We start from the raw sequence: 18,504 nt of genomic DNA on the forward strand, positions 1-18,504 counted from the left end.
TTTATAAATAAAAGAATGTAGGTGGAATCCTAAAATAACATCGTATTTGTGACCACAGTATAAACTGGCTTAGAATAAAAGAACAAATATTTTTACTTCATGGTTTTGTAGCTGATGAAAAAAAATTAAGCTTTCCTTAAGAGATCAGAACTCTGAAACTGGCTTTAAGAAGCCATACTGTCCTGCTCAAGGAGAGAAATTCAGTGATGTCTTCTAAATTGAGAGTCCTGGTGCCATGTTGCAGGGGGAAAAGGGTAACAAGATGACAGTTGCGTGGCATTGAGTTTTATCTACTAAAGAGCAGGTTTGCTATTAGAATTTTGCACTGTACCCCCTTTAAATCCATTGCTTTATTTTTTGCTTTACAGAAGAAATAACCAAAAAATGGCAAAAATATGTCTTGATAATAATTAGCAAAGAAGGTGATATGACTAATGTGAAAAATGTTCCAAAGAACTAAATTAGAGAAGGAGCAGACTGGCACAACTTTTGTTTATTTATCTCTATCTCTTTATTTATGCATTTTGTGGCTATTTTAGTTTTTGTGAAACCTTAGAACCCTGTTCCCAGTAAGGTGGATTTCATCTTTAAACGTGAGGTTTGATCACAGCCGGATTGTGTTTTTGGAATGAGAATGTGGTCAAGGTGGCAGATGTGGCAGAGACTGGGTAGGAAATGTCTGCTATTCGTAGAATTCTTTGGAAAAGCAGGAGTTGTAAGTTTTTCTTTTTTAAAGGATTTGGAAAAGAATTGCCTCATAAAGTATAGTTAAGTGCACAAAATCAGCCTTTGTTTCTGGGTGTCTTGTGACTTTAAATATAAGGTAACCATTGAACTAAGGCAAACACCCCATCTGGGAAGTATCAGCTATTTAATTTTTTTAGAACCTTCCTTCTTGCTATAAAATGTAATTATAGACTGCATTCTCACTTCCTTGGGAGTTTTTTTCACCAGAGGAGAACAAGAGGCATCGCTCTAACTTGAGCTTTCTCATCGTTCTATTGGGCCATAAATCTCAAAAGAAAACAAAAGATGTCCCTCCAGTTATCCTCGCCCACTATCTGCCCTCCTCAAGCCTGCAAAACCTATTCTGAATAAGGTTAGGATTCAACAGAGTAAAATAATTGCATTCAACTTCTTTGGAGACAAATTGAAATATATTCTTTAAACCATGGTGTTTTAAAGGAAAAAAATTGCAAAGTTACTTAGAAATGTTTGGGAAACAGACTGCAATATATATACACATTTCTTAAAGTTGGCATAGCTATAAGGAGCATCTCAGAAGCAACAAAGAGATAATGTGGTGGTTTAGGGTCCGAATGAGCAAGCAAGTCCAATCAGGTGTGAGTAGAAAATATGAGAGCTCCTATTTCTATGTATTTTAAAATCTCATTTATTACTTTTTATGTTCCATAATGTTCTCGATAAAATACATTTGAATGTACTGCATTTCTAATCCCTAAATCAATATATATTTAGATTTGCGTGTGTAAAACTTTATTACGGTTGGTGATGTGGAATCAAAAACATTTAGAGACCACTGGTCCAGACATATAGGCACAGTGTCCAGGTTTTCCTGTTCATGTTTCTGAACATAGGAATTCAGCATTTAGTAATTTTTCCCCAGGAAGACGTCTCCTGGCAAATTTTAATTTTTTATTTATATTTATACACAGGACGTGCTTTAGTGGTTGGTTGGTTACATTAGAGATGATAGCAGCTTCCTCGTTCGCCTTCCTCCTGATGCCCCTTTTTGTCCTTTCACTAACTCTTAATGTTCTAGGGCTAAAAACACCTTGGAGTTCACAAAGCCTGGCCCAGCACTTTAATTTTCATATGAATAAACATACTTCTCTTGCTAAGAGTGATGCCTACCGAGTAACACCTTTAAAAGGAACTTATTTAGCAAATTTTCATTTATTTGATTTTAACATCTCCTGTAACGATTGTCTTCAGATTTGTAGAAGTAAATTAAAGTTAATGGCAATATTACATTTGAGAATTAACTGTTGATTTTCTATGTTGTTTCTCTTTTTTAACTTTTTTATTAATTAAAATAATAACAAACAAAACATTAAGATATCATTCCATTCTACATATAAATCAGTAATTCTTAATATCATCACATAGTTGCATATTCATCATTTCTTAGAACATTTGCCTCGATTTAGAAAAAGAAATAAAAAGACAACAGAAAAAGAAATAAAACGATAATAGAGAAGAAAAAAGATTATACATACCATACCCCTTACCCCTTGCTTTCATTTACCACTAGCATTTCAAACTAAATTTATTTTAACATTTGTTCCCCCTATTATTTATTTTTATTCCATATGTTCTACTCTTCTGTTGATATAGTAGCTAAAAGGAGCATCAGACACAAGGTTTTCACATTCACAGAGTCTCATTGTGAAAGCTGTATCATTGTTCAATCATCATCAAGAAACATGGCTACTGGAACACAGCTCTACATTTTCAGGCAGTTCCCTCCAGCCTCTCCCCTACATCTTGAACAACAAGGTGATATCTACTTAATGCATAAGAATAACCTCCAGGATAACCTCTTGACTCTGTTTGGAATCTCTCAGCCATTGACAGTCTCATTTCACTCTTCCCCCTTTGGTCGAGAAGGTTCTCTCAATCCCTTGATGTTAATTCTCAGCTCATTCTAGGGTTTTTCTCAGTCCCTTGATGCTGAGTCTCAGCTCATTCCAGGATTTCTGTCCCACGTTGCCAGGAAGTTCCACACCCCTGGGAGTCATGTCCCACGCGGAGAGGGGAAGGGTGGTGAGACTGCTCGTCATGTTGTCTGGAGAGAGAAGCCACATCTGAGCAACTAAAGAGGCTCTCTTGGGGGTGACTCTTAGGCCTAAATTTTAAGCAGGCTTGACCTATCCTTTGTGGGGTTAAGTTTCACATGAACAAACCCCAAGACTGGGGGCTCAGCCTATAGCTTTGGTTGTCCACACTGCTTGTGAGAATATCAAGAATTCAACTTGGGGAAGTTGAATTTCTCCCCACTCTCACCATTCCCCAAAGGGGGCTTGCGAATACTTTTCCAGTCACTGATCAAATCTATGTTCTGTTTCTTAATTGTCATTTTATTTTCCGTTTGAGAGAAATCCAAGATAAGTTGTTAAATCATGCCTGCCTTATAGACTGAGAGCTAAATTTGCCCTTCTTCATTAAAATCTAAGAAACAATTATTATTAATTATACGGAAATGTTTGAAAGATCGTCTCATATTTACACAAGCTTGTTTTTACAACTTGTCTTCTGTGTCTATGGCTTTAAAACACAAAAAGCCAACCAAACAAAAAAATAGTGATTCTTAAAGTTGGAGGAAAACAAAACAATTACCTAATTTAGCATAGTTAAAAATACCTTTTCAAAGTGAGCACCTCCTTTAATATATGCTGTTATGGTTAAAGTGGATCATCAAAACCAAGCAACACATTTGTACAGGTTGTTTTGAAGCTGCTCAGAGAAGTCCTTAAAAAACTCCTTTCCATAAAACAGGCTAGTTCACAAGAGGTGATATGAATGAGCAAAAGCCAGATGCAAATTTATAGTTTCACAAATCAGTATCCTCAAGTTACCTAGTATTCTAATAAATACCAAAAATTTCAGCCCCAAATTCAGTTGTTCTGAGAAATCCTTATGGTTGATATTAGGGAAACAGATTTTTCATATAGTATGAATTTAATCAGGTATCCAAATTAATTTTCTTCAATTTTGATCAGTGGAATTTAGAATATTTGGATGAGTAAAGAAGTTTTATTTCCTTTTTTGTATGTAATTGTTGAATCCTTCCTGGGTTAATCAGGCTTCATGCTTAGTGCCTTATGTTTCCTCTATAGAAAATGCAATTTGGGACTTTCCTAGGTGAAACACCTCTTCATCTAGCACATTTACTCTTGTTAAAGTTTTTTTTAAATTTTTTGAAGTTGTATAATAATTTGTCATAACCTTTTTGATTTGGAAAAAAACCTGTTTATATGTTTCATATTTCATGTTAAGAATTAAGTTTTCTTGGAATTATGTTTTAAAAGTCATTATTGGAAATGCGCTCAGAACCAAATTATGGCTTTTCTTTGTAACTGAAAACATGACTCATTCAGGGGAGTGTTTAGAGCTTGTGTTACTGAAATTCTATTATGAACACACATAAATCTTTTTAAACACCTTGGCAATTTTTTGTTCAAAACAGTTTATTCTAGTAGAGGGTCTCGAGCAGACCCTCTAGAAAACAGTGCCTGATACTGCCTAAGAGTTCTGCAGTTATGCCAGAGGCCTCAGTGGCTTAGGAGAAGTTTGAGTTGGTCGGGGAACTATCATTTCAGATTGAAATTGTATTTCCATTTGGGAAAAGGAAAACATTTACAACATCAGTGAAAGAGCCTCTCAATTTTTGAAGCACTCAAAAAACAACTCTTTCAGTTATATCACTATTATAAAATAAAATGTACTAAAACAGAAAATAAGGGTTTTTTCCCCCCTTCCTCCGAGGGTAGGAGGTCTCTACTTAGTAAAAATAATCAAACAACCAAAATAATGTGGAAATCAATATTTGAGATCTGCAGCAAAATGCTTATAGAGCAGGTGAGGAAATGACCCCGTTTTCTTTAGAAAAAAGTCTTGTGTCTTTGTCTATATTCCATAATACATATGTCATGATAGAAAACCAAGGGAGATGCGTGGATTTGAAAACTGTGGTCTAGAAGGGCTAGATTATAACTCAGGATCTGTGCATTTTTCCTTTATAAATATTTTGTGCCAGAAACAACACAAAGAAAATTAAATTCAAGAGAAGAGGACCATCGTATACTCAGGTTCTTAGGGCAGGAAGAGGGCCAGCTGCTGGGAACAGCTGGAGGGAAGAGGTGAGGTAGGGGTGCTCCTGGCACAATAATGCTTGTTTTCAGAGCCACAGGCTTTCTAAGCACCCTTGAGGCCGAGGCACGCCTTGTTTGACTTAGTGTCCTCAGCTTAGGCTAAGTATACGCCGTACAGTATAGGCAAAATAGCCTGGGGGATAAACGATGAAAAGGACAGTGACTAGATGACAGTGACGTGGGCAAACTGGTTCAGTAAAAGCAGCCTGCACTTTGGAGCGAGACAGGCCTGGGTTTGCATTCTAGCTCTGCTGCCTGCTTTTCTGTGCAACCTTACACACATTGTTTTTAACCTCAAACTATGATTTCTCTTTTTTAAAGTGGGGAGACTTCCCACTGGGATTTCAGGGTGCCAATAAAACAATCTTTTTGCTCTTGAATTTTGAACAAACTGTGCGAGTGATGATACATTATCAGCTTTATTACTGCTAAAGGCAGCTGGAGAGTATGGTATAATCTGTGGTCATATGGTTTTACTAATCCCCCCTGCCCAGAATCACTGGAAATGTGGGGCGCTGCAAGGGTAGCTCAGTGGTAGAGTTCTGTTCTGTCATGCGAGGGACCCGGCTTCGATTCCCGGACCCTGCAGCAAAAACAAAAAGAAGAAAATCGGTGCAAATGTGATGAGTGGGGCTACAGCTCCCCTCAACACGGACCCCCCCAGGGCTTTAGGATGGAATGATTTTGCCTGTGACACCCTATGGAAGACATTTTGGGACCAGAGAGGGAAAGAATTGGTCCCAGCAAACATTTTAGGAAACCATTTGAGAAGAGAATGGGTTCCTAGAAACAGTGCCAGCCTGGACATTTCCTGAGCTACAGGTTTTGGAGTTTCATTTGCTAAATTGGATTAGGCTGGCTGATTTCCCTACACAAGCCTCAGAAATGGTCCAAAGAGAGATGGCATCATCTGAAAGAGGCTATCGCACATCATATTAGAAAAAGAGGAAGATTAGAATTATTTTAACTACTTTTGGAGTTTCATTTGCTAAATTGGATTAGGCAGGCTGATTTCCCTACACAAACCTCAGAAATGGTCCAAAGAGAGATGGCATCATCTGAAAGAGGCTATCGCACATCATATTAGAAAAAGAGGAAGATTAGAATTATTTTAACCACTTGGAAGGGTTTATAAGATTCCTGAAACCTTTGTGCCTCCACCCCTCTTTGCTATTTTTATTACCATCTGTCTGCTTTCCTATAATGTTTAGCCAGAAATCTCTTAAAATGGCAAGGACTTGTGTGCACATTTTCAGTGGCGATAAAGAAAAAAAGCAGAGGGGAGACGATTCCTGCCAAGTTGGTGAGAAACCCAGAAGGGGAGAGTGGGTTGTAGCATCCCACAGCCTGCGCTTCTGGAGTCTGTGGAAAGAAAAAAAGATGGCGTGGTGGAGGGGGGATGGGCGGAAGGTATGTAGGAGTCAATCCAGGACGGAGATATTTCCCTTGAATGTACCTATACTAAAATTAATGCTTATAACAGCCATATTAAAAGACAAATTTAGCAAGTTATTCTAACATTCCAGGCATTTTAATTTGGTAAGACTCTTGGATCAAGTGTTGGCTAATGTGGAAATTAATTCATAAATCCTAGATTTTAAAAGATGAATAGGATTTGTGAGTTGTTTGATAATACTCCTATGTATCAGCTTTCAGATCATTCAACTGCTGATATTTTGTCTTAAGAGTTGCAGTTAAGAATAGGAAAATATGTTTTTCCTGGGATTAGAATCCACGAGAATTTGGGGGTTAAACATTTTACCCAAATATAAGAGCTTTTAGTGATTGAACTAATTTATTCCTTTCAAACTGTGACATCCTGTTTATAGAGAAAAGGACATAAAAAGTCAATCTGGAGCAGGAACTAACTCTTCTAAAATCAGTGTCTTGGTAAACTTTGGTGTTATGTGACTCACAACTATTTGGATGAAGATTTGCTGGTTTTGAAAGAGAAAGTGCTTGGAAAAAATGTCATTTTGGTTTCATTGAAATGGAAACATTTGAAAAATGGAATTTGCCAGTGAGCCTATCATATAACAGGCGTCCACAGACATTTCTTAAGTCAGTTCTGTGAATTTGCAGAGCTGTATTTACATGGGCCAAGTCGAAACAATCACGAGATGCATTTTTGCGTCCCTAATTTCCCAGAAATGATTTTTTCAAATGTTGGACAAGGTAAACATTTTTTTTTACATTATTTTTAAGGTAATATTATTTAGTTTGCAAACTATACTCTTAAAATTACTTGTCTCAAAAGAAAGCTGAATTTGCGTCTATCCACATTATTTACTTGATGGAAAAAAGTTTTCTATTTTCTCTGAACCTTTAATATTTGGAAATATTGTAGGTAACTCAGTGGAAGTCTAATTTACATAAGTAATATTATACTCAATATTTTATATTTGATTTAAAAAATATACTTGAAAAAGAAAAGTACACTTGCTGTTTATTAGCTGCTGTTCTCAATGTATAGATAGAATTTTTACGAATCAAATATATCTTGATCTTTGTTTACCCCCAGTCTGTATGTTGACATTAAAATTAATATCTCCTGCTCTGCCTTTTTAAGAATTAGATCTGTATTTAAGGGTCCTGTTGGGAATCTCCACCTGTTTTTACCTGAAACACTTTGAGTCTGTCATGCCCCAGTTTGAATTCCTTTTTTATTTTTTTAGTCATTGTTCCTTCCCCCTATATTTTCAATTCAGTTATTAACATCATTTCCTAAATGAGGGTTTCTGGGCCCATCATAGTGCCCTTCTTTTCACTTATCACACTTAATCATCAGTACCTCATGGTTTTGTCTCTGAAACGTCTTGTCTTTCCCTTCCCTGGGACCCCAATAATTTCTTAGCTAGTTCATAATGATGGTGGTTTCCCTATCAGTTGTTCCCTGCTGCTAGATATTTTTGCCCATATAGTAAAATGCAGATAATAGTATTTGTCTGCCTATAAACATTTACCTACTTCCCCATTGCTTTAGGATCACATCTTTACAGTTGATAAAAACCTGCTTTTTTCTAAATTCTTCTTTTCTGCCCTTCTGTGCCCTGACCCCTGTTCATATGTAGATTTAGCTGCTCCTAAAAGTCCTTTAAATATACATATATTTTCATATCCTGAACTATTCCACATTTTGATCTTGATAATTTAAGACCCACCTTCTCTTAGAAAGCTTCCATCCCCTTTCTAGGTATAAAAACCATTTATTCCGTGTCTGCTCAGAGCAGTATTTTATTCTCTCACATTATCCTCAGTATGCTCCAGTTATGATTAATTATGTATATGAAGGTCTCAGGCTAAATTGTGAATTTCTCAAGAGAGCAACTTGCTTCCCCCGTCTGTGGAAACAAGTAATTGTTTCTATGCTTGGGGCTTAGTATGTACCCCTTTACCATGTGCCACAGAAAGGATGTGCTGAAACATATACAGATTCCCATAGGTGCCGTTAATATGCCAAATGCATGTAGAAGTACTTCAGGGATTAGAGTAAAGAAACAGAGCTTCTTTGCCGATGTTTTCGTAAGAGCTAGGGATTTAATTTCCAATATGCGATTTCCTCTGAAAAGTCAGAGAAGACTGGCAGGCATCCCCTACTAATTACTATTTGCCTAACTCATTGTCTCTAGCATCTATCAGTTCATTGTACTGATGACTTTAAAATATGAACCATCTCTAAAGTTGCCCACTTTGGTAACTGAATTGATTAGTTAGCTGTATTTGTTGATAATAAAATATATATATAGTAAATTTAAATGCATACTGTTCTTTGAATCTCTAAAGACTAGTTTTTATTTTTTATTTTAATGCAATTTTATTGATATATATTATATAATCACATTCCATGTGTTCTAGTTTGCTAGCTGTTGGAATGCAATATACCAGAAACAGAGCAGCTTTTAAAAAGGGGAGTTTAATAAGTTGTGAGTTAACAGTTTTTAGGCCATGGAAATGTCCCAATTAAAGCAAATCTATAGAAACGTCCAGTCAAGGCATCTAGGGAAAGATACCTTGATTCAGGAAGGCCGATGAAATTCAGGGTTTCTCTCTTAGTGGAAAGGCACATGGCAAACACAGTCAGGGTTTCGCTCTCGGCTGGAAGGGCACATGGCGAACACAGCGTCATCTGCTAGCTTTCTTTCCTGGGTCCCTGTTTCATGAAACTCTCTGGGAGGCATTTTCCTTCTTCATCTTCAAAGGTCACTGGCTGGTGGACTCTCTGCTTCTTGTAGCTGTGTCGTTCTGCTTTCTCAGAATTTTCCACATTCTCCAAAATGTTTCCTCTTTTGTAGGATTCCAGTAAACTAATCAAGACCTACCCGAATGGGTGGAGACACATCTCTACCTAATCCATCTTAACAACCACTCTTGATTGAGTCACATCTCCAGGGAGATGATCTAATTACAGTTTCAAACATGTAGTACTGAATAGGGATTAAAAGAAGTGGCTGCCTTTACAAAATGGAATTAGGATTAAAACATGGCTTTTCTTGGGTATATACATCCTTTCAAACTGGCACATTCCACCCTCTGGACCCTAAAAAAGACATTTTTTTTCCATATACAAAATACATTCATTCCATAACAATATCAAAAATCCTTAATCCATTTCACTAGCAATACAAATGAAATACAAACCTAGAAATGGCACAAACTCCTATCAAAATTAGTTACGGGCATAGTCTGTTCTAAGGCAAAATTATCCTCTGGCTCTGGACCTGTAGAAACTCAAGACAAGTTATTTGCTGCCAACATACAAAGGAGGAACAGTCATAGGATACATATACCCATTTGCATAGGGAGGAAGGAACACAGAGGTCACTGGACCCCTACAGTTTCAAAACCCTGCAGGACAAAGTCCTTTAGATTTCAAAGTCTGAGAGTCATTTATCTTCGGGGCTTTAGAAAGCAACAGTCCCACCCTTTCCAAGGGCCTACACAGAGGCCTGCCTCTCTCTGAATGCAACCTTGGGGGTCATTGGGGAGACCACCTTTTTCTCGGCTCCACACTCTCTGAGCATCGGGGCTGCACCTGGGCTCTCTGCCATCTCCAGGGCACATGCTCAACCCCTCCATGTGGTGGCAGCCAGGGTCTCCCTAAACCCCAAGGAATATGCTTCAACTTCTCCAAGGCCTGAGGCAGCATGACTTTTCCACTGCAACAAGGTGGAAGGTGCATCCTCTGCCTTTGGGGCAAACACACCCTCTCCACGTGCTTGGGTGGGTCCATTCTCCTGGCCCGAGGCTTCTTGACTTCAAACCTCAGCCTCCATGGCTTTGCCTCTGAAGTTATTTTTCCTCCAGTGTGTCCGTTCTCTTAGCCCCCCAGTCCAAGCTGGCAGTGGCTCTGTCTGTACAGGTCCCACAGCACTGTCATTGGCTTTCGATGCAGTAGCCTTGGTTCATGCCCATCAGACATAAGGAGTGTCCACAAATCCTTCCTGGATAACTCCATGTCCAATCCTGACTTTCTCTGAAATGGCTGACTGGTTCCACATTTGGCCAAATCCTCATGTGGGGCATTATTCTCTGAGGTCTTCCTTCCTGGAAGCCCAGAATTTTCCAGAATATCAGTTTCTGGTTTTTGTACTCAAGAGTCCAGGTCTCAGCTTATCTTTTTCCATTGCATTTCACTATAAACTGAAAAAAGAAACCAGGCTGCACTTTCTACATTTAATTTGGAAACCTCTTCTGCTAAATAGTCAAGCAGAAGAAGATTTAAAATCTGCTTACCACCCAAAGCCACTAGTCAATTTTGCCAGATTATCTGCTGTTTTTAACAAGGATCACTTTCCTCCCAGTCTATAGTAACACATGCCTTATTTCTGTCTAAGGTTTTATCAGAAGTGTCTTTAGAGTCCAGATTTCTACCAACAGTCTCTTCAAAGCATTCTAGGTCTTCTCTATCAAGCTTCTTACAACTCTTCCAGAATCTTCCCCCTATCCATTTAAAAAGCCATTCCAACATGTTTGGTATTTGCAAACCACAGCAGCACCCCACTCCTGGTACCAAAATCTGTTCTGGTTTGCTAGCTGCTGGAATGCAATATACCAGAAACAGAACAGCTTTTTAAAAGGGGAGTTTTAAATTCACTGCCCTCCCTCTCTCTATGTGGGACATGACTCCCAGGGGTATGGACCTTCCTGGCAATATGGGAAAGAAATCCTAGAATGAGCTGGGACTCAACATCAAGAGATTGAGAAGACCTTCTTGACAAAAAGAGGGAAGAGTGAAATGAGACAAAATAAAGTGTCGATGGCTGAGAAATTCCAAACAGAATCGAGATGTTATCCTGGAGGTTATTCTTATGTATTAAACAGATATCACCTTGTTAGTCAAGATGTAATGGAGAGGCTGGAGGGAACTGCCTGAAAATGTAGAGCTGTGTTCCAGTAGCCATGTTTCTTGAAGATGATTGTATAATGATACAGCTTTCACAATGTGACTATGTGATTGTGGAAAAATAAGGGGGTGGGGGTTTAATAAGTTGCAAGTCAACAGTGTTTAGGTTGTGGAAATGTCACAATTAAAGCAAGTCTATAGAAGTTTCTAACCCAAAGCATCCATGGAAAGATACATTGATTCAAGAAGGCTAATGAAATTTGGGGTTTCTTTCTCAATAGAACGGCATACACAGTCAGGGTTTCTCTCTTGGCTGGAAGGGCTCGTGGCGAACACAGTGTCATCAACTGGCTTTCTCTCCTGGCTTCCTATTTCATGAAGCTCTCTGGGAGGCATTTTCCTTCTTCATCTTCAAAGGTCACTGGCTGGTGGACTCTCTGATTCTTGTGGCTACATCATTCTTCTCTCTCAGAATCTCCCACATTCTCCAAAATGTTTCCTCTTTTATAGGATTCCGGTAAACTAATCAAGACCCACCCAAGTGGGTGGAGACACTTCTCTACCTAATCCAGCTTAACAACCACTCTCAATTGAGTCACATCTCCAGGGAGATCATCTAATTACAGTTTCAAACATACAGTCCTGAATAGGGGTTAGAAGAAGTGTCTGCCTTTACAAAATGGAATTAGGATTAAAACATGGCCTTTCTCGGGTACATACATCCTTTCAAACTGGCACACATACCAAAAATATGTGAGCTCTATTCACCGTGTTACAATAGAATTAAAAGAACACGGAAGTGCTAGAGTTCTCAAAATAGAATTTAAACAATGAAAAAGAAACAGAGTAAGGAAAAATCATTATGACCTGGAGAAAAAAAAAATGAAAGATTTCATCAGGGAAGGATTTTGTAATTGGTTCTTGAAAAATAGATGAATTATGTGAGTATAAATGAGGAATTCCATATGAAGAAAATAATGTGGATCAATTGATGAGAATATTGGGCATCTATATTTTATAAATCAAAATTCAATTGATAAATTTAGCAAGTATCTATATGCTTATTTTATATGAGCAGGTAGTTATTTTGTTCTACTTTATTTTTCTCGCACAGGTGGATCAGATATTGAATATCTAGACTTCTATAAGCCTGTAGTGTGGTTTTGGATCCTGGTAGGACTTGCTTACTTCGCTGCTGTACTCAGCATGATTGGAGACTGGCTCCGAGTGATATCAAAAAAGACCAAGGAAGAGGTGAGAATGAAGAAGTGTCCCCAGACACTTCTATTAGTTAATTCCATAAAGGTTATTTTTGATCACCCATATTTATCTTTAGTGAATTTGCTTTTTGAGGCTATGGGGAAAATATTAGATGAGTTATAATTTATTCACTTAACATACATTTACGAAGTACCTTTTATGTGCCAGGTGCTATTCTATGTAGAGAATAATTTGTCATTGTAAGAGATCTAATTAAAAATATTTTTCTTTGTATTATTTTTTTCCTTTCATTTCCCTTCCTCCTTCCTCAAAAACGCAAAGTGAATTTTATCCCATAAATAACACGTAATAGAAAGTTATGCTTTTTATGAATAAACCAGTAGCATGGAATAATGCATGTTTTATATAATAATGTTTTTTTTTTTGCTATAATGATTTCCTTTATCTCATGTTGCATACATATGTGCAAGGGCATAAATATGCACATACATATATGCCTCAAAGCTGTATGCATTATGGCCGATTTTCCTGTGTATAGAATTTAGCTATTAAAAGGATGTCATTTTTACCTGATTTACATAATTATATATGTAGAAATGTACATTGGAATTTCAATCCATGAAATTTTAGAACTTAAATCTTGATTTTGAAATTTGATAGTATGAAAATTAAATTTTGATTTCAGAAGTACCATTAAATTTATTCTCAGTGTGATGGAGTAATTTTATATTATCCATTCCTTATTTTTTGCCTCAAGGTCACAGCCATCCTTACTGCTTGTTTTGGAGTAAAACCAATCTGTAAAACCAGTACACAGAATGCCCCATTGTCTTCCTTTAAATATCCCCTCCATTTCATTATCTGGTGTTAATAGACCAAGAAACGCTCGTGTCAAAACCTTTGATTCATACAACAAGCTCAGCTCCTTTAAACATGTATCCCCCCACCCTCAGGAAAGAATTAGATAGGAAATTACAACATTAACTTATCTCTACCAACAAATGATTTCTCCTTTTTCTTGAAAACCCATTAGGTCATGTAATTTCTTATTAATTTTTGAGGTGCCAATGGTGTAATAAGTAATGCAACTTTTCCGTTGATGGATACCGTATTTCCCAATTGGAAGTTCACATATTTTATCTGTATGCATCCATCTATAACTTAGTTACACCCTTAAAACCCAAATCATTTTTTTATAAACAAATTAGCAAAACAATACGCTTGGCAATCTGGTGTAAATCTTGTGAAAAGTTCAGCTGTGAACAGTACCCCAACTGAGTCTCCTCCAACTTAGATTCAGTGTGTGTGTGTGTGTGTGTGTGTGTGTGTGTGTGTGTGTGTGTGTGTGTGAGAGAGAGAGAGAGAGAGAGAAAATTATGGTTCTCCTAACCTCATGTGTACTTTAAGAACTGTGAGATGTTTTATTAGTTTTCTAGGGCTTGGCAAAAAAATTACCAAAAACTTGGTGGCTTAAAGCCACATGAATTTATTCTCTCCAGTTCTGAAGGCCAAGAGTCCAAAGTCAAGGTGCCAGCCAAGCCAGGCTTCCCCTGAAGGTACTAAAGAAGAAGAGTCCTGGCCTCTTCCCCCTTCTGGTGGCTCCAGGTGTCTCTTGGCTCGGGGCTGCAGAACTTCAGTCTCTGCCCCTGTTTTTACATAGGCTTCTTCTTCTCTCTGTGCCTTATGTAAGGACACCTGCCGTTGGATGGAGGTCCTCAGCCCAGATAATCAAGGATAATCTCATTTCCAAATTTCTTAACTCCATCGCATCCGCAAAGACCCATTTTTCCATTTTAAGGTCCCATTCACAGATTCTGGGCACCAGGATATGGATGCATCTTTTGCCAGGGCGGGGGCGGGTCGCCATTCAACCCACCATGGATGCTAAGAGAAAAAAGGAGATTGTAGACAGAAATGTTTTGGACAACGTAGCTAATACTCAACATCCAGCCATAAAGTGTCTTGCAAATGAATTAGGGAAAAAAGAAAAACAAACAAATAAATGATCTCTATTTATTTCTTGAATAAAATAGAGTTGAACAGAATATATCTCATGTTGTATCTCATGTTGTTAGGAAAAGTATTATTTTTGTGAAACTTTGTGTGTGGTGTGTGTGTTATCCATGTACACATTAATATATATGCATTATATAAAAATATACATGTGTATTATATATGTATTATATTTATATAGATACAAGTGTATATTGATATTATTGTGGATGACAGTAAAAAAAAAAAAAAAAGGTTTGAAAACTATACTGAGGCCCAGATAGAATTTGGGGAAGTTTTATCTCTTTATGAAATTAGTGTAGGGTATTTGATTAAAGTATAAATACCGGCATTATTAAGAGCCCGGGATTTTTGTGATAGGACCAACAGGTACAAACCATTGACACATTTTTCCAGGGATACCCACCCTTCACATAAATTTAAATGTTACCATTTACCTATCATTTAATGGGCAGCCCGAACTCATGTGTCTACTCATCAATTATTCCATGACTCTCAACAAAAAGCATGAGATGTATCATTGTTATGTTCATGCTCATTAAACCCTGAAAAGTCTTAAACTTTTTTTTTCTTCAACACAAGCCTTTTGGCTTCTACCTAACATTTTGAATAACACGCTTCTTAATGCTTGCATCTGTAGAATGCTCACGTGAGTACAATTCCTGATCAAAGTTTGCCTGAACCTGCTGAAACCTCGGCTGCATCCAAAGATTGAGCCAGTTGAAATGGAACAGTTAATTTTAGTACATACGTGTTTTCTGATTCATAATGTGATTTGGGGAAATGACAAAATTGGGTCATAAAGTGAACAGAGAATGTAAAGATAGAAAAGGAAGGGCAATGTATAATTTATCTAAAGCTTATCAGGACCAAATATTTTATAAATAAAGTACCACTAAAATTTTTTTAACAGTATAAAAAAGACGATGGGGTAAATTTAGTTATGAAATTACTTACTGAAGGGTATAATTAAGTAAAAACCAACTAAATACATTCTAGCTGTCATCTTTAAATAGATGCTGCATGACGGTTTAATATATATTCCTTACCTGTGTTCCTAAAATGTCCCACATACTCCATCTTTTAAAAGTGTCCAGAGGCATTCAGAAGCAACAATATTATTTCCAGTTTTAATTTCAGTGAATAAAAATAATTAATATTTTTGACAACTGTGGTAGTTCTCTATTAAAAATGTAACTAGCATGGAAAGTAAAAATACAAAATAACTTATAGCATCCAATTCAAATGATAATGTGTTAAGACATGTGATTTCTCAATGAAAATATTTTAACTAAGTCCTAGTCGTATCCCATATTTTCAAAAATAAATTTCCATAAGCCATATTGTTAAGGTACGAATGTATAGACCTAATATCATTTCATCTCTGCTTTTATGTTAATGCATATTTTGTTTTCAATGAAGACTAATTTTAATGAAAATACTCCATTTGGAAGTAAGGAAAAATTAGATTGTTTTTACTGAGCGTGCTGAAGTAAAACACACTGGTATAGCTAATCCATCTGAAATATTTGAAAAATAAATGGTTGTTTTTTGGAACAACATTATATTGTTTCAGAAGCGCCGCATATAATTTTAGTTAATATACATTCCTGAAGGAAAACACTAATGGTTTCCTTTAAAACTTAAAAAAAAAATTTATCTGATTTTTTCCATGCAGACATGAGAATTTCTGTAAAAGTGTTTGTCAATTATTTTTGTGAGCTGTAATAGTAGGTACAAATTTAACAGTAAGGTTTGGTATGTCTCTTTTTTTTTTTTTCCATGATACCGTGTACCCTCTTCTAAGGATATGATGTTTCTATCTATAATATAAAGGTTGTTTAAGCATTCTGGATGACACATTAATACTGATTTCTGAGGCAGGTGAAGTAAAAATAAGAAGTGACCCCAAAATTCAGAAGGTAGAATCTGTGCTTGCTTAGAAAGCGTACGTCCCCAGTTATATACAACTATTGCTCATTTTCCTGCTGTTTACATTTTTGGGGTTTGAAAGAACCTGTGACTTCTACATAGTTCTTGCATCAACATATGGTATTGGGGAATGTTCCTGTCCACACTGAGCCAAACACTACCAGCGCCCCTCCCACCGCGTGCCAGTGTCGCAGGCTGTGTGGTTCCATAGCTGTCCACAGTGAGTGGAACGCCAAGCAGCTCTTCTTTATTAATATCATTTCTTTTGTCCCTGGAGATGTTCATGCAAACAATGATGCTTGCTTTAGTAATTTGGCCTTATAATGTAGCAAGTAAACACCCTTTGCTTGGGAAACTCTAGTCCCATGAAACCTTGCAAGACTTGTATTTGGAACTTAAATTTGGCCTCAACATTGTGAAGCAACCTCAGAACTTGGAGGAGCATAGTTTTCTTCTGCTGGTTAAATGGTGGCATTTGGCCTGCTCTGGATTTCACTCCGGGTGGCAATGCCTCCCTTCAGTTCGAAGAGCTAGCACTTACCATAGTTGGACAATTAAGGAGGAGTATTTGCAGCCTGGGTCTTGGAAATGGCGCAGTAGAGCACTTTATCATTATTTCTTATGAGAAAAGTGCTTGTGATATGAAGAGTTTCATATGCCATTTATTCTGAAAACCATAGGGGCCATTGAAGGGTTTTATGTAAGTGAAGTGACATGATCGTGGCAGAAGTGGGAAAGATAGATTAGATGCAAGCAAAGTTGGACCTAGGGGACTCAGGAGTATCCAGATAATATGGAGTGGGGATTCTATGGTTATAATGAGCTAGAAGTGAAAGTATAGATTTCAGAAATATTTTGAAGATAGAATGGATAGGATTTGGTCACCCACTCGCTGTGGAAAGTAGAGAGAAAGGAAGAAAGGCATTCATGATTCTAGCTTTGAGTAGGATTAGAAAACAGGAAAATTAGAGATTTTGAGCAGACAGGAGTAATAAGATAGTTCCATTTGGGGATATGATTGGTGGGCCCATTGGACACCCAGGTAGTTAATAAAAATCAGAACAGCTATGTATGCAGACCTGGAACCTGGAAAGAATGGGAGCTAGAGATATCATTGGGATGAGGGTGGAGGATCACTGTGTAAATAATGGAAGTTGTCAGTAGAGGTGAATTCAGCTAATGAAGATTTGGGAAGTAAGTAAATAATAGGGCTAATGTTGGGACCCTGAGAAAACACTTTCACTTAAGGGACTGGAGATGTAGACTAAAAGGGACTGTTTTGCAAATAATGTAGTTAAGTATAAATTAATTCATGGTTAGGTCTAGTGGAAGGGCGAAGAGTTGAAATTTTGAAAAGAGGGTGTTAAAGTGATGTATCCTATTGGCTGAAGAAATGGTGACAAAAGGAATTCAAGAAAAGGATGACCATAAAATTTCTCAGATTTACATTTTAGTGCATAAAATTTCTCTTTGGTTGAAGGGTTATATAAAATAGGCAAATCAGGTAACTGGAATTCCCTATGAGTTGTGCTCCAGAGGTGCCACTCCCGCAGAAAACTGTAAATATTGCAATTTAGAACTGTGTAATGCTCTTAGAACTGTGCAGTGCCCTGAGTATATCCTAAGGTAGTTCTTTAGCCCAGTTCTAAAAGGCACTATTAACATTGTATTTTATGGAAATAGGAACCCCTGGAACACAGCATCGTTGGACACACAGATATGGTAAAATGAAACATATGGGTATATATTTACGTGTGTGTGTGTATGTGCATGAGGAGAAAGAGAAGAACGGGGGAGGAGAGGAGTTGGAGAGGAAGAGTAGGAGGGGAGAGAGAGAGAGAGAATTGAGTGAAAAACTTACTTTACTTTCCAGAGAAGAGGAACAGTTATTACATAATTTGTGGCTATATGACTTACTTAAACATTAATTGCCAGAGGTGCCTGGAGGACACATGAGTCATTCATAAGTTAAGGTAGCAGAAAAAGCTTTGCAGAAGAAATGAGTACAACTTGAAAAGGCAAAGGGGTGGGAGGGAGGGATGAGATTCTGTGTCAGTAGAACAACTAGATCAAAAGCAGAGAAGTAGGAAAGCAAAGAGT

The 18,504-nt window shown here is 37.3% G+C and overlaps 1 protein-coding gene across 6 annotated transcripts in view; it reads left to right on the forward strand.

The window, feature by feature from the left end:
• Positions 1 to 18,504, forward strand: part of KCNK2 (potassium two pore domain channel subfamily K member 2) — a 165,503-nt gene that overhangs the window by 103,061 nt on the left and 43,938 nt on the right. For all 6 annotated transcript variants that reach the window (XM_077157814.1, XM_077157813.1, XM_077157812.1 and 3 more), the window contains exon 6: positions 12,353 to 12,492. In XM_077157814.1, coding sequence (XP_077013929.1) covers positions 12,353 to 12,492 — 140 coding nt within the window. The remainder of the gene's footprint in view (positions 1 to 12,352; positions 12,493 to 18,504) is intronic.

The sequence above is a fragment of the Tamandua tetradactyla genome, chromosome 4 (assembly GCF_023851605.1).
Source record: "Tamandua tetradactyla isolate mTamTet1 chromosome 4, mTamTet1.pri, whole genome shotgun sequence".
Lineage (NCBI taxonomy): Eukaryota > Metazoa > Chordata > Mammalia > Pilosa > Myrmecophagidae > Tamandua > Tamandua tetradactyla.